Genomic DNA, 18,841 nt, shown 5'->3' with positions numbered 1-18,841 from the left:
GTAGAATTAGTCGATGGCCATGGTGCCGATGCCTTGCTTTTTGCCCCACACATTGTGACCCGTCTCATTTCCCTCGTTTTACCGATTTCAGTCCCACGGAAAGTAGTCGCTTGGGCTCCTCGGGGAACCTGAGTCAGAGCAGCTCTCAGCTCAGCGAAAGCGCCGGGGCGTCCGAAGTGGAAGAGTCCTTCCATTCCTACCACAGCGCCACTTTCTATCCCCCGTCCGACGGACCGGCCGCCGCGGTCCAGACGGCGCCGCCGGCCCCTTCGCCGGCCCCTTCGCCGGCCCCGGATGCCAGACGGAGCTCGCCCGATCCCACGACGGACAGAGCCGCGTCCCGACGTCAGAGGTAGGCCCGCTTTTGTTCCGCCGCCCGGACCATTCGCCGAAACTTGTCCCCTTTGATTCGTCTCCTCAGGTTCCGCCACGAGGGGGCATCTTTAGCCATTTCTCCATCCAGACTGCGTTGGTTGCAAGCCATCAATAAAGTGCGGGTGCAACTCCGGGAGGTACGAAACACACGCGCACTCTTTCTTTATTTTTGCCTGTGGTCAATTGTTGCTCAAGAGATTTGACGGGCTTGCAAAAATGACCGATAAAAGGCATTTTCTTCAACTCAACAAAAAAGGCCAACAACGAGTGTCTACCCAAAAATCATGTGTATTCTGGTGCCCAGGTAAGTTGTAAGGAATGTCAAACTTCACGAAATGCTTGCTTTGCCGGCGCCGGCAAAAAAAAAGGAAAAAAAGCCGAGAGAAAAAAGCCACGCTAGGGGTGGCGACGGAAACGGGATCACGTGACACGCCCGCCACCCGCTTCCTTCCCCTCGTCGTCTGACTGGCCACGGCGGGCGGCAGTGCTACAATTGCTAGAAAATTTCATCCACTTCCAAACCACTTGAATGGAAGGCAACATCAAATTGGAGGCCAATGTTGAGCAGATGGATTGGATTCTATGAAGAGGATTCCCCTTCTTTGCCATCCTTTCTTCTCCTATTCCAAGGTAAGAATTGTCTTTCTTTCTTGTCTCTTATTTGTAGATGAGCATTTCAATGGTGGAGTTCAATGTACATCTGTCCGTGTGTGGGGAGCCATGGTTCAAATCCTGTGGAACACCTTGTCAAATCTGGAAGAAAATGAGATTTTCTTGAACCGCTGGCTCATTGTAATGTACGTCAATGGTTGGAACAGCTGGTGCGGTTAGCAGAAGACATAGACAGTGGCAAGAAAAGAAGGGATATTTGACGTGCGCACTAATTGCCGGCTTGCGTTGCAATTAGACAGCTCGGAGCAGCTGCGCGCCACACTGCAAACTTAGCCAGGCATCTCCATGCACACTGTGCGCTAAAATATCTCTTACCATTTTCAATCTCGATTGGCGCATTTGCTCATTGTGCATTTTTTTTTCTCCGCTTCTGACATTGGCAGGCACACAAGAAGATGTAGGCAAAGTATTTTTCATCTGCCCAATATGAATAGTTCCACGGAGACCATGTTCCCCCAAGGACAGCGAGGAGACGTCAGACGAGGCTCCCAGGAGTGCCGTCCCGCTCGCCAGTCTGCCGTCGTGGCCGACCCCGCGACACCCGTCCGTCGTGAAGAGGATGAAGGGGACAAGGAGAAAAGTTCCAATCATCTGGTGGACGATCTGCTTAAAGAGCTGAAGGGCATCAACAAGATCCAGGAGGAAATCTCGGACCTCAAGCATTATTTGACCTCCGTACGGGGCTCGGTGGACCAAGTGTCTTGTTGCGTGGATGCCGTGCTCAGCGAAATCGGGGAGCTCTACGGCGGGGCTTCGGCCGCGCCTCCTCACCATCCGCCCGCTCCCGTGGCGAGGAGCAGACGGGGAAGCCTGGGGAGACAGAACGCCGTCACCTCCCCCCTCCGCGCCGTCCTCCCCGACGCCACTTCCCAACACCTGCGGTCATCGCCGGAGTCCCATTTTGCCTCCCGACACCTTTGGTCTCCTCCCCGGCCCGGAGTGGCGAAGGACCAGAAGGATCGGGCCGGCGTCCCTTCGGACGACGGTCCAAATGCGGAGGACGGGCCTCCTGGCTCCCCGGTACCGTCACCGGGCCACCCGGGACCTCCATGGCCACGCGACGACCTCTACTCCTCCGCCGACACTCTCCAAATGGGCTCGGCGGAGAGTTTGGACGGGGACTGGACGGACCGATCGGCGTGGCGGCTCTGTCCTTCTCCCGCCCTGGGGTTTGACGTGGCCACTTTGGGCGGAGGCGCGCAAAGTCCCTGGGCCTCGCCCTGCCCCGGGCGGGCTTTGAAGAGGTCGGACTCCTTCCACTCGGAGCCTTGGGACGTCACGTCCCAGTCGTCCGCGGAGCTGACGTGGCACAGAGACGGCGTGGCCGCCGAGTGGCCGATCGCTCCGCCCCTCGCGGAGAGTCCGAACGTGGACGGCGATCCGCCCGCACCGACTCGGGACACGGGCGAGGCCCCCGACGACGGAGAGGGCGCTTCGGCGGCGTCCACCCCGAGGGACAGAGGCCACGTGGACATTTTTAGCAGCAAAGAAGGCGGGAGCGCTTTGGAAATGGCCCCCGACCCCCCTAACCCGGGCACACGAGGCCAGATGCCACCGGAGAGGATGTCCGACTCAGACCGGGCGGCTTTGAACGACGTGGCGGAGGAGACGGCAAAAGTGGATGATTGCGGTCACGGAGCCCGCCTGGCTCGTTTCCAGCGCATCCTGAGAGAAAAGAGGCAAAGTCAGCAGAGGGCGGCGTCCCAGTCCACCACGGCTTCTCGGGGCTCTTGCGCCTCTCAATCTTCCCAAAGACTCCAATCTCTAGAAAGCTCTGCTCAAGGTAAAATGGCCGGATTTGGCTTTAAAGAGAGGCCTCAATGCATTGAGAGTTGGGATTGACTCCAATGAATTTTTCCTTCCTTTCTTTACAGAGACGACACAAGAAGAAAATAAGGTTGCTCCAAATCCATGAGCTCATAGACGTGGCCAAAGGAGGCGGATTTGTGTGCCGTCTAACGAATTCCATTTTCTTTTTGTTTCCCCCCACTCGTCCCCTTTTTGTCACCTCCATCAATGTCTTATTTACTTTGTCGTGAGAGATTGCCTGTTGCTTGTATTTTTATTTTGCCGTACCTTTGGTCTCAGCAACCACTTGCCTTACCGTCGGTTAATGGCCCGAATGCTCTTTCTTGCAGGTTAGCGACCGGGAGCCCGACGTGGGACAGCTAAAACCAGGGTGAGTTGAATTGCGTGTTGGCTAAGCTCCCCCGCCCCTTGCTGGACTAACGTACGTGTCTTGCGTAGCAACAGCGGCGGAGCGGGCCTTTACGGCATCGACAGCATGCCGGACCTTCGCAAAAAGAAGCCCATCGCCTTGGTTAGCGATGTGGTGAGTAGAAATGACTAATTCTCCATTGTTTTCCAGATGTTGTTCTTCTTTGTCCATCTTTCCGTTCCGACCAGCGAGGCTATCTATTGACTTTTGTTGTTGTTGTTGTTGTTGTGACGTGAAAGGCGGCCGGTGGCTAATTGTTCTCTCCCTCCTCCTCTCTTAAACCTGAAACTTTTGCCCGCCACTGTCTCGAACGCATTCTCTCTCTGCCTGCTCAGGCTCTGGTAAGTTTTTGGAATCTAGCGCAAGTTGGGACAAACCCAAGCAAGCAAAAGAGCACTTTTGGATTTGGGTGTGACGTACAAAATCAAACCAATGCATGCATCTTTCCCCCACTGTTAGAAAGTCCTCCTCCTCCTCCGTATCCAATGTAAGTTAAGTAACCCTTTGTGGTCATCCTCCTTTCACTACTTCCTTCATATTCGGATCGGTCTGAGTTGTGGAGCCCTGGACACAATCCCACCACCAGCACTGTAATAGCAGCCAATCCTTGCCCTTTTTATGCACTGGCGTGTTTATTAGTGAGGGTACACCACCGTTTGGCTTGGTCGTGGGTGCTCCCTGAATTTTTTTTGTTTTTTTGTTTCCCGGCAAACTGTCAAATCCACTGCGCTTTCCCGCTCTCTCCAGTCCCTGGTCCAAGCTCGGAAGGCCGGCATGGCGTCCGCCATGGCGGCGCGATCTTCCATCAAGGACGAGGAGCTGGTGAGTGGTCCCGGCAAAGGATCAAGGGCGTTGGTTGCCCTTTCCGCTCGACTCCACCTTTCTCCTCTTGTCGTCGGCCCAACCAAACAGAAAAGGCACGTCTACAAGAAGAGCCTTCAGGCGCTGATCTACCCGATATCGTGCACCACGCCGCACAACTTTGAGGTGTGGACCGCCACCACGCCCACCTACTGTTACGAGTGCGAGGGGCTTCTGTGGGGCATCGCGCGCCAGGGCGTGCGTTGCTCCGAGTGCGGCGTCAAGTGTCACGAAAAGTGTCAGGAACTGCTCAATGCCGACTGTCTCCAACGTGCGTGAGCCCGCCCAGGCTCGTCCTCTGCCCAATCGCCGGTCGCCTCGCTGGCTTCAGGGCCGCCTTTTTTTTTTGTCCCCGCCCTCAGGCGCCGCCGAAAAGAGCTCCAAACACGGGGCCGAGGACCGCACCCAGAACATCATCATGGCCATGAAGGACCGGATGAAGATCCGGGAAAGGAACAAGCCGGAGCTCTTCGAACTCATCCGGGAAGTCTTTGCCATCGGCAAAAGCCTCCATTCGCAGCAGATGAAGGCCATCAAGCAGAGCGTGCTGGACGGTACTTCCAAGTGGTCCGCCAAGGTCACCATCACGGGTGCGTCCACTGCCACCACCGCCATTGCCATTGCCTTATCCCGTGTGTTGACATATTCGACTGTGGCTTTTCAGTGGTTTGCGCCCAAGGACTTCAGGCCAAGGACAAGACGGGTTCCAGCGATCCCTACGTCACGGTGCAGGTGGGCAAGACCAAGAAGAGGACCAAGACCATCTATGGCAATCTCAATCCTTCCTGGGAGGAAAAGTACCACTTGTGAGTACATACATCCCTCCTTTATTTGTTTTTTGGTCTCTTCCAGGCGCCGTTATTAAATGTTCCCCTTTTGTTAGCGAATGCCACAACTCGTCGGACAGAATCAAGGTGCGCGTGTGGGACGAGGACGACGACATCAAGTCCCGGGTCAAGCAGCGTCTCAAGAGAGAATCGGACGATTTCCTGGGCCAGAGTATCATCGAGGTCCGCACGCTCAGTGGCGAAATGGACGTCTGGTACAATCTAGGTGAGCCAGCCCACCGCCAGTAGTTCCATTTTGCTCCCGTGCCGAGCGACCGGCGATTTGTCCAGGAGCCGCCTGCGGCGCTCCATTCCCAAATGGCCGTGAATGAGTCGCACTTAATTGCCAGCCTGTCAGAGTAAATTGCGGGGTGGGGTGGTCCGCCTCCCAAAAAAGCTGGCGTCTCTTTCCGCCGCTAGGCTCGGTCGGCTCCGCCTGACCCACTTTGTGCCCAATTGCAGAGAAGAGGACGGACAAGTCGGCCGTCTCGGGCGCCATCCGCCTCCAAATCAACGTGGAAATAAAGGGAGAGGAGAAGGTGGCCCCTTACCACGTGCAGTATACTTGCTTACATGAGGTAAGAGAGGAATAATTTTTGTAAAAAAAGGCAAAACCCAGGGAAAAAAAACCCCTTTCCTTCCATCCCAGAACCTGTTCCACCACTTTACCGACGTCCACGGGCACGGCGTGGTGAAAATCCCGGAGGCGCGCGGCGACGACGCCTGGAAAGTTTATTTCGACGACGTGCCGCAAGATATCGTGGACGAGTTTGCCATGCGATACGGAATCGAATCCATCTATCAGGCCATGACGTAGGTTCCGGGAGACCCCGGGGGTTCGGGGTACGATAACCAGGAGGGTGCGTTTGTGCCGAAAAGGAAATAGAGTGTGTGTGTGTCTATTTGCAGGCACTTTGCCTGCCTGTCTTCCAAATACATGTGTCCCGGCGTTCCGGCGGTGATGAGCACCCTGCTGGCCAACATCAACGCCTTCTACGCCCACACCACGGCCTCCACCAACGTGTCGGCCTCCAACCGTTTTGCCGCCTCCAATTTTGGGGTTTGTCATGGCGCCCGCCCGCCGTTGTCTCTTTCTTCCTCCCGACGAACCGCTCCGTTGCTCTCGTCCGGCCCGCAGAAAGAACGCTTTGTGAAGCTGTTGGACCAGCTGCACAACTCCCTGCGCATTGACCTCTCCACCTACCGGGTAAGATCTAAGCGACGCTCTCGTATCTCGAAGCACCATGGGGTGCCTGCCGGATCTCAAGCTAACCCTAAATGCTTTTCCTCTTTTTCAGAACCACTTCCCCGCTAGCAACAAAGATCGTCTCCAGGATTTGAAATCAACGGTGGACCTTTTAACCAGCATTACGTTCTTCAGGATGAAGGTAGCCCACGCTCTCTTTCTGCACGCTCGTATGCTTGAGTAAGTGTCAAACGCTTCAACTGCTCAGGTCCAGGAGTTGCAGTCTCCACCTAGAGCCAGTCAAGTTGTCAGAGACTGCGTGAAGGCTTGTCTCAACTCCACGTATGACTACATCTTTAATAACTGCAACGACCTGTACAGCCAACAGTACCAACCGTTGGAAATGGGGAGTCCCGCGTGCATTAGCCGCTCCATGGTGGTGACAATCATTTTGTCTCGGTTTTTTCCTTTTGTGCTTTCAGAACAAGGAGGAACTGTCTTTGGAAGACCAGGGTCCAAACTTCAAGAACCTGGATTTCTGGCCCAAACTCATCATGCTCATCGTGTCCATCATCGAAGAGGACAGGAACTCCTACACGCACGTTCTCAACCAGTTCGTATCCACGGCCGACCGACTCCACGCCGGTCACTTTTTGCACTTTTCTGATTTTTCAATTTTTTCAGGTTCCCTCAAGAGTTGAACGTCGGCAAGGTGTCGGCCGAGGTCATGTGGTCGTTGTTTGCTCAAGACACAAAGTACGCCATGGAAGGTACAAATACTTCCGTCAATGTCAATTGTATGGAATGGAAAGCTCAGCTTCTCCGTGACATAGTCCGGTGTTGTTTTCCTTTTCCGCCCCAACGCAGAACACGAGAAGCACAGGCTCTGTAAGAGCACCGACTACATGAACTTTCACTTCAAAGTCAAATGGCTCTATAACGAGTACGTCAAGGACTTGGCCAACTTCAAGGACCTGGTTCCAGACTACCCGTCGTAAGTGGCCGCCGTCTGGCCGATACGTCCCAGACTCGGTGGAAAGGCCCTTTTCTTTCCCCGGCAGGTGGTTTTTGCATTTCGTGCTGCAGTGGTTGGATGAAAATGAGGACGTCTCCATGGAATTCATGCACGGAGCCCTGGAGAGAGACAAAAAAGATGGGGTAAGACCAAAAAAAAAAAAAAAATGTTTTTTTTTTTCATAAAGAGCTCCTCTTAAGCGCAACACTCCACGCCGCAGTTCCAGCAAACGTCGGAGCACGCTCTCTTCTCTTGCTCGGTGGTGGACGTCTTCACCCAGCTCAACCAAAGCTTTGAGATCGTCAAGAAATTGGAATGTCCCGACCCCGAGGTCATGGCAAAGTACACTCGCCGCTTCTCCAAGGTAAGGTAGCGGGCCTCTGCTCTCCGACGGGAATTGGATTCTTCCGTCCTTAGCCGTATTTTGCTCAAAGTAGACTCCCTGCGTTTCTTTTCAGACCATCGCCAAAGTTCTTTTAAAGTACAGTGCCATTCTGAACAAGAGTTTCCCTTCCTACGTTGACCAGGAGAAGATTGTAAGTGGGCTGAATGTAAAAAAAAAAAGAAGCATTTGATATGAATTGAGTTTTGTCGTCCTCCCCGTTTGCCACGGCGCCGTGCAGCCGTGCGTCCTCATGAATAACGTGCAGCAATTGCGAATCCTCTTGGAGAAGATGTTCCAGTGCATGGGTGGCAAACAGGTAAGCTCCAACTCACTGAGGGTTCTTATCATTTTGTAATAACAAGTTATTTTTTGGCAAGAGCTGCCATGTTTCAGTCATCTGTAGTTTGCTAGCAAAATCACCTGAGATGGGTTCCAAGAACTGGAGGTGTTGTTTTTTGCTTTTTTTGCTTTTTGTCCCCGCCATCCATCCTCTTCCAGTGCAACATTACGACGATTGCGTGTGTGCATTGAATTCAATTCAAGCACCAGTTTTTGGGCATCAGACTAAAGCCGTGTTTTTTTTTATTCTTCATTTTATTTTTTACTGCCTCTGTTAGCTGGAGGAGAGTGAAGAGGAGGAGGAAGAGGCTGAGGATGAGGAGGAAAGGGAAAAGGCCAAAGTTCAGGTTGTGTTTTAGTGATAACGATTTTCAATCCCAATTTTGCCCCCCCTCCTCCCAGCGAAAACCTCGTCCGACCAAACAAACGTCAAGCCATTCATTTGGAATTCCAAATGATGCGCAAAAGCCCTACGTCGCCATGGTGACAAAAGTCACCAGTCATTGACTTTCCCTGGCAAACCCCCCTCCCCCCCCAAAAAGTACTCCGCTCATTTCCTCAGCCTTTGCTGATGTCATTGGTTTCCTTTCCTGACCTCCAATAGATTTTGCAATAGACCCGCTAGGCGTCGCTATACTCCTCATTTTATTCCTACGACATACGTATATATTTATTTCTTCTACTAAAACATTGTCTAACCTTCCTGCTGTTTGAAGCTGGATACTTCAGGAGAGAAGGTAAGAAGCATGAAAATACATTTGTTTTATCGCACACCTGTAAAAGTTGCAGCGATTTGGTTTATACTTCAAAAGTGGAAGCCAAGGTGGATGTTCTCCGTGTGACCTTTTGCGCAGATGGACGGCCAGGCCAGCGACCTGTTGGGCGACTTGCAGGTCAAGCTGAACGGCGTGCTGGACCAGCTCAGCGGCACATTTGGCAACAGGTACGAAGAAAAAAGAAGTCTCTGAGCAAAATTGGAAAAATGGCATGCCAAAGTCTACGGCGGCGTCCACTTGCAGTTTCCAGAGCCGCATCAACGAATGCATGCGTCAGATGGCGTGTCTGCTGTGTCAGATCAAAGGGCCACTCAACGGCAACGCCAAGAACCAGGTGGAGGCCGACTCGGATAACGTGCTGCGTCCGCTCATGGATTTCCTGGATGGCAAGTGAGTCCACTCACACGGGATGGTCCGATGGCGGGGCCCGGCGTCCATTCTACGGACATTCCGTGGCAGGTTGACTCTGTTTGCGGCCATCTGCGAGAAGAGCGTCCTGAAACGCGTGCTGAAGGAACTGTGGCGGATTGTCATGACCAACCTGGAGAAGACCATTGTCCTTCCTCAGGGCAACGACACCTTTGTGGGTTTACCGGCTCCGTACCGGCTGTATACATCTCTTTTCCTTTGTTTTAATGCTTTTAGTTTGGCAGGGGGCGCAAATACTCTCGGCCGCAAAAGACCTGGGTCAGCTTTCCAAGCTCAAAGTAAGAGACGATTGCTTCCCAAGCGCCGCCACCGCCGCCGCTCTCACCGCCGCTCTCTGTGCAGGACCACATGGCGGGGGAGGCAAAGAGCCTTTCTCCCAGGCAATGTGCCGTCATGGAGGTGGCGCTGGACACCGTCAAGGTCAGACCGGGCCAACCGATGTGTCGGAAAGCGAGAGGGCGCGAGTGGTCTTTTTGTTTATCCTTCCCCTTTTGCCTGGCAGCAATATTTCCACGCCGGAGGGAACGGTCTGAAGAAGGCCTTCCTGGAGAAGAGTCCCGAGATGTGTTCACTTCGCCACACCTTGTCCCTGTACACCCAGACCACGGACACCCTGATCAAAACCTTTGTGAGCACTCAGCACGCTCAAGGTACGCACGCACGCACGCCAGCGCCTAAGGCAAATGTCCCCCTCTTATGAGCCAGGGCTGGCTTTTCTTTGGCTTTTTTTTTCCTCAACTCTTTGTCGACACGTCCCTGCGTTTAAACAAAAAGTATTGCTGCCCTTTCTCTCTCTTTCTTTCTTTGTTTCTGCTACCCGCCTACTAGTGCACAACGGCAAGGGTATAAGGTTTACGTCCAGTGAGAAAACCAAGCCAAACGTCGGTAGGTTGCACGCTATCGGAGTAGCTGACCTTTCCCCCTCCCCTCGTCTCTCTGTAAATTGTCGTGGTGGTGCCCCGGTGACAACGTCCGCCCATACTTTCGAATCTTTTATAGCAGATGCTCTTTGCGTTTGGCCAGGTTCCGCCGTGTCCAACCCCATCGGAGAGGTGTCCGTCCAGGTGGAACTGCACACTCATCCTAAAAGTGGGGAGCGCCAAGTTTCCGCCAAAGGTGATGGCGGTTGGCGTGAGAAATACGGCCGGGCCCTTGCTCATTTCTTCAAGCCCGTCGGCTTGTTTTCTCCCCCCGACAGTGGTGGCGGCCAGCGATTTGAAATGGCAGACGAGCGGAATGTTCCGGCCCTTTGTGGAGCTGACCGTGATCGGGCCGCACCTGAGCGACAAGAAGCGCAAATTCCAGACCAAATCCAAGAACAACAGCTGGTCCCCCAAATTCAACGAGACCTTCCACTTGTGAGTGGCGCCTGCTCTGCTTCCCGGCCGGGGAACCGGGCGCTCTGTCCAAACGGGGTGCCAAATCATCTCCTCTCTCTCTCTCTCTCTCTCTCTCTCTCTCTCTCTTTCTGCAGCGTCCTGGGAAGCCAGGACGCTTTCGAGTGCTACGAGCTCCAAGTGTGCGTGAAGGACTACTGCTTTGGGCGAGCCGACCGCGTGGTGGGCTTGTCCGTCATCCAGTTGAGGGACATTGTGGAGAAGGGCAACTGCGCCTGTTGGTGCCCGTTGGCCCAGTGCGTGCACATGGACGACACGGGCCTGACCGCCATGCGCATCTTGTCCCAGCGCTCCAACGACGACGTGGCCAAGGAGTTTGTACGTCTCAAGTCGGAGAGTAGATCGGCCGAAGAGGAGAGGTGAGGCGGGGCCACGGAATACAAATACCACTAAACTATTTAGCCGCACTTTACCCAGATGGCGTTGACGCCGTCCCTCACGGGTTAGTCCCGCGTCCTTCTTTTCAAACTCTGTACAAAACAAGGTGAGCTGAGGATGTCAACATGTACACAAAAGCCCGGTCTGGATTGTGGTGCCTTTAGAGCCAAAGTCAGCCCTTTGAACGCTCGCCAGGGAAAGAAAAGCGAGCGTCCGGTGAGTCCGTTTCGAAGGTTCTATCCAAAAGAGAAAGGTGCCTTTTGTAGGCCGTGTGAGGCCAGAGCGGATCCGCCCAACGTCACGTTAATACGAACCGGCACACGCGTTCCACGGCCCAGGCCGCAAGTGCATTTTATTTCTATTTATTTTCTAAAGGCGTTATTTATTTGATTCTGGGATCCCTGGAGGAGGAATTTGCAGAGTGTTTGCTGCTGCTGCCGAAGGCTAGTTGTTTTTGGTGCAAGTTGGAGCTCTTTCACCACGACCTTACTTCCACTGGCTGGAGTCTTTGCCACCCAAAGCCCTCCTTTGGATTTCCGTGCCATTGATGGCAAATGGCTTGGTACGCACGCCTTCATCTCTTGGAAAGCTTTTCCTTCTTTTCTTTTAAAGCTCAGCAGCAAACCTTTGTGTTTTCTTAGCCAGGCTTTAGGGTGTAGTAGTAGTAGGTGGGCTGCCGCCAAATTACAATGCAAGAGCTCCATTTGTAGGGGAAAAAAAACAGTCTTGGAGTGTCCACTCTTTTCAAAAAGCATTGAATGAAGGATCACAACTGTGAACAATCTGTGTCTTTGTCACCCCCCCCCCCCCCCCCCCAATTATTATTATTATTATTATTATTATTTTTTTGTGCTCATTTCAGTTGCCTTACTGTGTTTTCAGTTTTTCAATTCCTGGCCTAGATGGTGTTCTGTTTAGTTTTCTACTTCTGAACCCATTCTTGTATTCCAAGTGATGATCCTATTTGTTTTTGTGACTTTTTCATCTTTGGTGCTTTCTACCAATGTTCATGTGTGAGGAGAAGCCGAAGCTTGTCTTTTTAACCCATGATGACTATGACAGATTAAAGCCGTAACTTGTGCCATTTTATCAATCCCCGTCCGTCTTGGCTTTTACAACTTTTCAGTATAGTATCTTGGTGTACTCGACATGTTGTCTTCTCATCATTCCATCCACCTTTCTATAAAATATGGGATGCTAACAACATGTCCGTCCCTCTGTATCCATCCATCCGTCCGTGGTCGTACGGGGTGCTTTTTGTAGGCCCTCTCTGCCCGATTTCTTTCAAAAAAAAAAAAAAAAAAAAAAGGATCAGTGAGTCATTCCTTTTATGGCCCATGCCGTATCACCGTCTGGGTGCAAAGATTGCTTGGTGGCTTTGCTCAAGTTCTACTCGAGTAGCTGGACTGGACTGTGATGCCTACCTGCTCCCTGTTTTTGAACAAAGAGAACAACAACAACAACAACAAGAAAAGCTCAAGTGAGGACGCCAGCACCACCGACTCCTCCATTTGGCGTCTTTTGGTAAGTGCGCTCTATCTTATTCTTATCACTATTATTGTTGTCTTTTTAGATATTTGCCCGTACGTATATTTTGGACGTGGTGTGCTTTCACCACGGCAAGAAATCTAACCTGAAACTCAAGTTGTCCGAAAGGTCCCCTCTCTTTTTTGTCATGCGCAGCAGGAATGTCAACAAGTATTGAACTAGATTTTCAATGGGCAAGCCATGCAAGTATCTTAACCCTAAAAAAATGTTCCCTCCACGTATAGAGATAAGAGAAGCGGGGCCGAGATGGGATCTATCGTGTCCTACGTGGGTGGTCACTTGTGCGGCCAGGTAAAACATCCAGGTGAGTCCCCGTCACGACACAGCGTCCAGTTTGTAGGTCAAAGTATCGCCTTGACGCACGCGCAGAGACGGAGAGACGCTTCCGAGCCAACGACCCGGCTTTCAACCTTCCCCGCCGCTACGCCGTAAGTGTGGAGTACGGCGTACAATGTGCGGCAGGTGGGCCAATTGTGGCTTGTACTTTCTCCAGAACAACGCCATCAAGACCTCCAAATACAACTTGTTGACCTTTCTGCCTCTCAACCTTTTTGAGCAGTTCACCAGGCTGGCCAACTGCTTCTTCCTCTTCCTCTTTATCCTTCAGGTACGTAAGTGTACGTAAGTACACGTAAGTACACGTAAGTACACGTAAGTATACGTCCGTACATCCGTCCGTATCTCCCCGCGGACTTGACTTGTTCCCTCAGCTCATCCCGCAAATTTCCTCCCTGGCCTGGTTCACCACGGCCGCTCTGCTCATTTTGGTGCTCTCCATCACGGCGATCAAAGACGCCGTGGACGACGTGGTGAGTATTTTTTGCCTCCAATGGAACTGGCGGCCCACTCTCCCGTTTCTTTCTTTCCTTCCTTTGCTGAGCAGAACCGACACAAGAGCGACAACCAAGTCAATAACCGTCAAGTGGGCGTCCTGCTCCAAGGAGAGTAAGCCATGTGACCATCCTCCTATCGATGGATTGGGTTTGGGTGACCTGACTGCCATTTTCTCCTCCAGACTCGGGACTGAAAAATGGAAGGACGTTCAAGTCGGAGACGTGCTCAAACTGGAGGATAACCACTTTGTCCCGGTGAGTTGCGCCACGTTGCCCCGGCCAAGACGTGGCCGTGCCATTTAGCGCCCGCTTTCTGCCCGCTTTCTGCCCGCTTTCTGCCCGCTTTCTGCCCGCTTTCTGCCCGCTTTCTGCCCGCTTTCTGCCCGCTTTCTGCCCGCTTTCCGCCCGCTTTCCGCCTGCTCCAGGCGGACCTCCTGTTGCTCTCCAGCAGCGAGCCTCACCACGTGGTGTACGTGGAGACGGCGGAATTAGACGGGTACGTGCTCTTCCACGTGGACCCGGGGCGCTCCTCTCTTTGAAGACTGAAAAATGGGGACTATTTTGGAGTTTGTTTTGCCCCGTCCTTCCCTAGTGAAACCAATCTGAAGGTCAAACAAGCCTTGACGGTCACCGGGGAGATGGGAGAGAGCACGGAAGCACTGGCCGCCTTCCACGGTCTGCGCACATTTGTCCCTTTTTTGATAAGCCAGGCGCCGCAAGACGGCCCCGTTTTTTGCCTTTCAGGGGAGATCCGATGCGAGGCGCCCAACAATCGCCTGGATGCTTTTAAAGGCTCGCTGACGCTGGACGGCCAAATGTATGCTTTGGACAACGACAGGGTGCTCCTACGCGGCTGCGCCCTGCGCAACACGGCGTGGTGCTTTGGACTGGTCATCTTTTGCGGTAATCCCAAACCAATCTTTGAAGTTGAAGCCTTGGCCCGACTCTGCCTCTGTCGGCAGGTCCGGACACCAAGCTGATGCGGAACGGCGGCAAGGCCACCTTTAAGCGGACCGCCATCGACGGCCTGATGAACGTCTTGGTGCTTTGCGTGAGTTTCCTTCATCACAAAGTGCAAAGTCCACACAATGGACGTCGTTCCGGCCACGCAATGGCCTTTTCCTCCGGCTTCCCCCCGGTAAAGCCATTGTCTTTTCTCCCGTCGGCCAGATTTTCCTGTGCCTGCTGTCCCTGTGCTCGGTCCTGGCCCTGGGTCACGCGGCCTGGGAGAGACGGGAGGGCGGGCCTTTCGCCGCCTTCCTCCCGCCGGAGGCCGACGTGGACGGGCCCCTCTCGTCCTTCCTCTGCTTCTGGTCCTACGTGATCCTCCTCAACACGGCCGTGCCCATGTCTCTGTTTGTCAGGTGAGTTGGCCAGCCGCCACCTACCTGGGTGGCTTTGCCCCACTCTGGTTTGGTCCGCAGCGTGGAGGCCATCCGTCTGGTCAATAGTTTCTTCGTGGACTGGGACGGTGGCATGTATTGCCCCGAGAGTGACGGCGGCGGCGGCGGCGGCGGCGGGTCCGCCCGGGCCAGGACCACGGCGCTGACCGAGGAGCTGGGTCAGGTCCAGTTCGTCTTCAGCGACAAGACGGGCACCCTGACGCAGAACGTCATGACGTTCAACAAGTGCTCAATTGGTGGCAAAGCTTACGGTGGGGAGACCGTTGGAAGCGGCGGCCACCTTGAAACCCAGGTCACAGCCCATTTCTTTTTTTTAGGGGAGCTATTGGATGTTTCGGGACAGAGGATACAAATGACAGAGGTGAGCTTTTTTATCAAACTTTCCAGCAAATCTGTAAATTGGCTTTTTATTCTCCTCCCCCCCGTAGGACTTCTCGTGGAACCGGCTAGCCGATCCAGAGTTCATTTTCCACGACCCCGCTCTGGCCCAAAGTGTCCGCGAAGGCAACCCGGAGGCCCGGGCCTTTTTCCGTTCCCTGGCCCTCTGCCACACCGTCATGGCCGAGGAAAAGGCCGAGGGTGAGCCGGCTCTCCGGGCCACACGACGCCGTCGGCGTCTGACCGTCCGCCGTCAACAGGGGAGCTGCATTACCGGGCTCAGTCCCCCGACGAGGGCGCTCTGGTCAGCGCCGCCCGAAACTTTGGATTTGCGTTCCGCCGGCGCACGGCGGGCAGCATCGCGGTGGACGAGCTGGGCCGGCCGTTGCTTTACCAACTTTTGGCCCTTTTGGACTTCAGCAACGTTCGCAAGCGCATGTCCGTCATCGGTGAGTTGACCAAAGAAAATTCACTCCAAGCATTGGACAAAAAATATCTTCCCGTTGAATTCCCACTGTGACTTGTGTTTCCAGTGCGTGGCCCCGACGGCAGATTGACTCTCCACTGCAAAGGGGCCGACAGCGCCATTTTCCCGAGACTCCACCCCTCCTGCGACGCCCTGATGGACGTCACCGCCCGACACCTGGACGTGAGTCGCCGGCCTTTGTTTTCTTCCCCTCTCTTCGGCTGTCCTTTTCAGATGAGGTCGTTCTCTCCTCCATCCACTTCAGGGATACGCCCGCGACGGTCTCCGCACTTTGGTCTTGGCTCACAAAGACCTGGACGAGAGCGTCTTTTCCGAGTGGAGTGGACGTCACCACCGGGCCAGCCTGGCCGTGAGCGGAGGAGACCGGGAAATGGACCAACTGTACGAGGAGATGGAGAAAGACCTGCTGGTCCGTTTCTTCCCTTGTTTTTGACGTTCTCACCGCATTTCCCGGCTTTCCGGCTCCATCGGAGGCGCGGATTGACCCGCCGCCATATTGCTTCAGCTGCTGGGAGCCACGGCCGTGGAAGACAAGCTGCAGGACGGCGTCCCGCAGACCATCCGCCGACTGTCCGAAGCGGCCGTCAAGATCTGGGTGTTGACCGGGGACAAACGAGGTGCTCTACGTCCGCCGGGAGGCGTCTTTTTGGCCGGCGAAAAAAGAGCGCCAATTCACCTGCCTGGAATGACAGAGACGGCGGAGAACATTGGCTATTCCTGCGGCCTGCTGCGAGAGCAAATGGACCAGGTCTTTGTCGTTTCGGAAAATACGGCCCGAGGGGTCGGAGGGGAGCTTCGGTAAGTCTGTGGTCGCCATCGACGGCGCCGCCCGACCCACCACGCTCTTTGTTTTCAGCTGCGCGAGAAGGACGATGTGCCCAACGGCGGCGGGGGAGGAGGAGGACGACGGCGGCGGGGTGACCCCGGCTGGCGCCGGCCTCTCCTGGCTGCGGAAGACGCCCAGCGTCCGCCCGGACCAAACTGACGGAGAATACGGCCTGCTCGTCGACGGACACAGCCTGGTAAGCCCCAGCCAAAACGGCCGCGCGCCGGCCGGCCGGCCGGCCGCTTTTCCCACGCCATGCCGCGCCCAGGCCTTGGCCCTGGACAAAGATTTGGAGGCGGAACTGCTGAGGACGGCGTGCCTGTGCCAAACGGTCATCTGCTGCCGGGTCACCCCGCTGCAAAAGGCCCAGGTGGTTGAGCTGGTCAAAAAGTACAAGCGGGCCGTGACCCTGGCCGTCGGCGACGGGGCCAACGACGTCGGCATGATCAAGGGTAAACAAAATGGCGGACAGCTTGAAAAAAATGGCTCCCCTGACGTGGCCACTCTGGCAGCCGCGCACGTGGGCGTGGGCGTCAGCGGTCGCGAAGGGACGCAGGCCGTCTTGGCCAGCGACTTTTCCATCGGGCGCTTCCGCCACCTGGAGCGCCTCCTGTTGGTGCACGGGCGCTGGTCCTACCTGCGCATGTGCAAGTTCCTGGACTATTTCTTTTACAAAAACTTCACCTTCACCCTGGTACACGTGTGGTACGCCTTCTTCTGCGGCTTTTCGGCCCAGGTGAGCGAGCGACGGCAAAGACTGGAGTCCGGAGGCGTCCCATCCCAACCACCCTTGACCGCCTTTTTTTTTGTCTCTCTTTCAGACCGTGTACGACCAGTGGTTCGTCAGCATGTACAACGTGGCGTACACGGTGCTCCCCGTGGTGGGCGTGGCCGTCTTTGACCAGGTGAGCGCGGCGGGGCGGCTCTCGGCTGGGTATTTGACCGAGTCGGCGTCTCCGTAGGACGTGAACCGGCGCTGGAGTCTGGCCTATCCGGGCCTCTATTCTCCGGGGCCCCGGGGCCTTTACTTCAATAAGAAGACGGTGGCGTGCTGCCTGATGCGCAGTTGCTACGCTTCCCTGGTGGTCTTCTGGGTGCCTTGGGCGGCCATGGGGGACGCCGTGGGAGACGGGGGCGGAGACCTTGCCCATTACCAGTCCTTTGCCTTGGTGGTGCAGACTTGTCTCCTCCTGGTGGTCAACATCCAGGTGAGCCACTGACCCTTCTGCAAAGGAGTCTTTGCACTGGCTAGCGGCGGCAGAAAAGGAGGGAATGATGGAACGCTTGTTCCATCCGTTGTTGTTGTTGTTCTTCTTTCAGCTGTGCCTGGAGACAAAACACTGGACAGCCATCAACGTGTCCTTCATGGGCAGCAGCCTGGTCTTCTACTTTGCCACCACCTTCGCCATGCATAGCGACGACATGTTTTCCATCTTGGCCTCCGTATTTCCCTTTGTCGGTGAGCACAAAGCTTGTTTCTTTGCGTTTTGAAAGTGCCGCCGCCGCCTTGGCCGCCGCCTTGGCCCCCGACTTGGCCCCCGCCTTGGCCCCCGCCTTGGCCCCCGCCTTGGCCCCCGCCTTGGCCCCCGCCTTGGCCCCCGCCTTGGCCCCCGCCTCGGCCCCCGCCTTGGCCGCCGCCTTGGCCGATGGCTCTTTTTTTGGGTTTGCAGGCACGGCCAGGAACTCTTTGAGCCAGCCCCGTGTCTGGCTGACCATCTTCTTGACGTGCCTCCTCTGTGCGCTTCCGCCCATGGCCTTTGCCCTGGCCGGCGTCCAGCTCTGGCCCACCGTCAATGACAAGGTAGGCTTTTAGTCTCAGTTAGGTGACGTGTGCGCGGGCATAAAGGCGGAAGGTTTCTCAAAAAGGGCTTTCACCCTACAAATTGCGGCCGCACATTTTAAGGCGACGCTCTCATTGGCAGGTGAGACGTGAGGCGCGCCGACGGCCGACGCCGGGTCCCGCCCCTCCTCCTCTTCCGCCGGCCGGAAGGTCGGGCGCCCGCCGCTCCGGCTACGCCTTCTCTCATAGCCGGGGCTACGGTCGTCTTCTCACGTCGCCCAAATCGTGGTGGAAAGTTCCTCTCCGGGGCGGGAGCGCCTCCTTCAGGCCCGGGGACTCTCCCGTGGACCGGGAGCGGGCGCAGGTCTACCGCAACATAGAATAAGCTGGTTAATACGTAGGTGGAGGAAGCGCGGCCATTTTGCCCTCTTATTGAAGGCTACTGGAGCTAATGCCCCGGATCACCACGTTTGAGTAGTATGTGTTTTAAATGTCATTCGGCTCCTCGACACCGCACGCAACTTGTTGTGTTGTTCTTGCGTGAGGAGGAAGTCAGATCATTTCTCTCCCATTTTTCTGCAAAATGATCTCTCCACTTATGAATGCATGGAAAGGCAGAGAGTACAATAAAGCGGCGCTCTCCCTCCCTCCTCTCTACCCTTGTTTTATTGCCCACCCGCCCGCCCGCCCGCCACCAGCGTGCGGGTCCAAAGATCACTCAAATGTTT

General features: G+C 55.0%; 3 protein-coding genes across 12 annotated transcripts in view; all 3 read left to right on the top strand.

Moving 5' to 3' along the window:
• unc13bb (unc-13 homolog Bb (C. elegans)) overlaps positions 1 to 11,951 on the top strand; it is a 28,701-nt gene extending 16,750 nt beyond the window's left edge. For 2 of the 9 annotated variants that reach the window (XM_077737459.1, XM_077737464.1), the window contains 34 exons: positions 92 to 352; positions 422 to 512; positions 3,186 to 3,226; positions 3,295 to 3,379; positions 4,013 to 4,087; positions 4,178 to 4,397; positions 4,489 to 4,716; positions 4,791 to 4,932; positions 5,010 to 5,179; positions 5,416 to 5,531; positions 5,603 to 5,766; positions 5,863 to 6,013; positions 6,092 to 6,160; positions 6,252 to 6,341; positions 6,408 to 6,545; positions 6,622 to 6,752; positions 6,824 to 6,909; positions 7,007 to 7,133; positions 7,201 to 7,297; positions 7,375 to 7,518; positions 7,613 to 7,690; positions 7,778 to 7,855; positions 8,157 to 8,225; positions 8,595 to 8,615; positions 8,733 to 8,821; positions 8,898 to 9,044; positions 9,114 to 9,237; positions 9,308 to 9,361; positions 9,426 to 9,503; positions 9,586 to 9,733; positions 9,912 to 9,968; positions 10,107 to 10,199; positions 10,282 to 10,441; positions 10,558 to 11,951. In XM_077737459.1, the coding sequence (XP_077593585.1) occupies positions 92 to 352; positions 422 to 512; positions 3,186 to 3,226; positions 3,295 to 3,379; positions 4,013 to 4,087; positions 4,178 to 4,397; positions 4,489 to 4,716; positions 4,791 to 4,932; positions 5,010 to 5,179; positions 5,416 to 5,531; positions 5,603 to 5,766; positions 5,863 to 6,013; positions 6,092 to 6,160; positions 6,252 to 6,341; positions 6,408 to 6,545; positions 6,622 to 6,752; positions 6,824 to 6,909; positions 7,007 to 7,133; positions 7,201 to 7,297; positions 7,375 to 7,518; positions 7,613 to 7,690; positions 7,778 to 7,855; positions 8,157 to 8,225; positions 8,595 to 8,615; positions 8,733 to 8,821; positions 8,898 to 9,044; positions 9,114 to 9,237; positions 9,308 to 9,361; positions 9,426 to 9,503; positions 9,586 to 9,733; positions 9,912 to 9,968; positions 10,107 to 10,199; positions 10,282 to 10,441; positions 10,558 to 10,843 (4,108 nt within the window). In that variant the 3' untranslated portion in view covers positions 10,844 to 11,951. Of the gene's footprint in view, positions 1 to 91; positions 353 to 421; positions 513 to 3,185; positions 3,227 to 3,294; positions 3,380 to 4,012; positions 4,088 to 4,177; positions 4,398 to 4,488; positions 4,717 to 4,790; positions 4,933 to 5,009; positions 5,180 to 5,415; positions 5,532 to 5,602; positions 5,767 to 5,862; positions 6,014 to 6,091; positions 6,161 to 6,251; positions 6,342 to 6,407; positions 6,546 to 6,621; positions 6,753 to 6,823; positions 6,910 to 7,006; positions 7,134 to 7,200; positions 7,298 to 7,374; positions 7,519 to 7,612; positions 7,691 to 7,777; positions 7,856 to 8,156; positions 8,226 to 8,594; positions 8,616 to 8,732; positions 8,822 to 8,897; positions 9,045 to 9,113; positions 9,238 to 9,307; positions 9,362 to 9,425; positions 9,504 to 9,585; positions 9,734 to 9,911; positions 9,969 to 10,106; positions 10,200 to 10,281; positions 10,442 to 10,557 lie in introns of those variants that run through there. The other 7 variants (XR_013329435.1, XR_013329434.1, XM_077737460.1 and 4 more) reach the window with 6 other exon arrangements.
• LOC144210694 (uncharacterized) lies at positions 520 to 3,039 on the top strand. 2 transcript variants are annotated; one of them, XM_077737502.1, is made up of 3 exons: positions 520 to 1,005; positions 1,431 to 2,830; positions 2,922 to 3,039. In XM_077737502.1, the coding sequence occupies exons 2-3, from the start codon at positions 1,474 to 1,476 to the stop codon at positions 2,960 to 2,962; spliced, it is 1,398 nt and encodes a 465-aa protein (XP_077593628.1). In that variant the 5' UTR covers positions 520 to 1,005; positions 1,431 to 1,473; the 3' UTR covers positions 2,963 to 3,039. The 2 variants fall into 2 exon arrangements, with proteins under 2 accessions (XP_077593628.1, XP_077593629.1); XM_077737503.1 differs by having other exon boundaries at positions 520 to 2,830.
• Positions 11,952 to 12,274: 323 nt separating the features above from the next.
• LOC144210959 (phospholipid-transporting ATPase ID-like) lies at positions 12,275 to 18,710 on the top strand. Its single transcript, XM_077737931.1, has 29 exons — positions 12,275 to 12,382; positions 12,432 to 12,514; positions 12,631 to 12,710; positions 12,776 to 12,834; positions 12,900 to 13,013; positions 13,117 to 13,215; positions 13,290 to 13,351; positions 13,422 to 13,494; positions 13,665 to 13,735; positions 13,832 to 13,914; positions 13,984 to 14,142; positions 14,202 to 14,290; positions 14,410 to 14,603; positions 14,664 to 14,893; positions 14,960 to 15,003; positions 15,071 to 15,221; positions 15,281 to 15,469; positions 15,554 to 15,669; positions 15,752 to 15,916; positions 16,013 to 16,124; positions 16,200 to 16,305; positions 16,364 to 16,529; positions 16,602 to 16,785; positions 16,846 to 17,069; positions 17,155 to 17,238; positions 17,296 to 17,541; positions 17,654 to 17,792; positions 18,004 to 18,134; positions 18,256 to 18,710. The coding sequence occupies exons 1-29, from the start codon at positions 12,275 to 12,277 to the stop codon at positions 18,496 to 18,498; spliced, it is 3,804 nt and encodes a 1,267-aa protein (XP_077594057.1). The 3' UTR covers positions 18,499 to 18,710.
• Positions 18,711 to 18,841: the final 131 nt, after the last annotated feature.

The sequence above is a fragment of the Stigmatopora nigra genome, chromosome 17 (genome assembly GCF_051989575.1).
Source record: "Stigmatopora nigra isolate UIUO_SnigA chromosome 17, RoL_Snig_1.1, whole genome shotgun sequence".
In the NCBI taxonomy this organism is placed as follows: domain Eukaryota; kingdom Metazoa; phylum Chordata; class Actinopteri; order Syngnathiformes; family Syngnathidae; genus Stigmatopora; species Stigmatopora nigra.
This window is presented reverse-complemented; position numbering and strand designations above follow the sequence as displayed.

Bases quoted from the DNA above. Each gene is read 5' to 3' on its own strand.
- LOC144210694 (XM_077737502.1), top strand. From the start codon at position 1,474: ATGAATAGTTCCACGGAGACCATGTTCCCCCAAGGACAGCGAGGAGAC. The intron at 2,831-2,921 runs GTAAAATGGCCG...CTTTCTTTACAG, and splicing joins TCTAGAAAGCTCTGCTCAAG to AGACGACACAAGAAGAAAAT.
- LOC144210959 (XM_077737931.1), top strand. From the start codon at position 12,275: ATGCCTACCTGCTCCCTGTTTTTGAACAAAGAGAACAACAACAACAAC. The intron at 12,835-12,899 runs GTAAGTGTGGAG...TACTTTCTCCAG, and splicing joins ACCTTCCCCGCCGCTACGCC to AACAACGCCATCAAGACCTC. The intron at 15,004-15,070 runs GTGAGCTTTTTT...TCCCCCCCGTAG, and splicing joins AGAGGATACAAATGACAGAG to GACTTCTCGTGGAACCGGCT.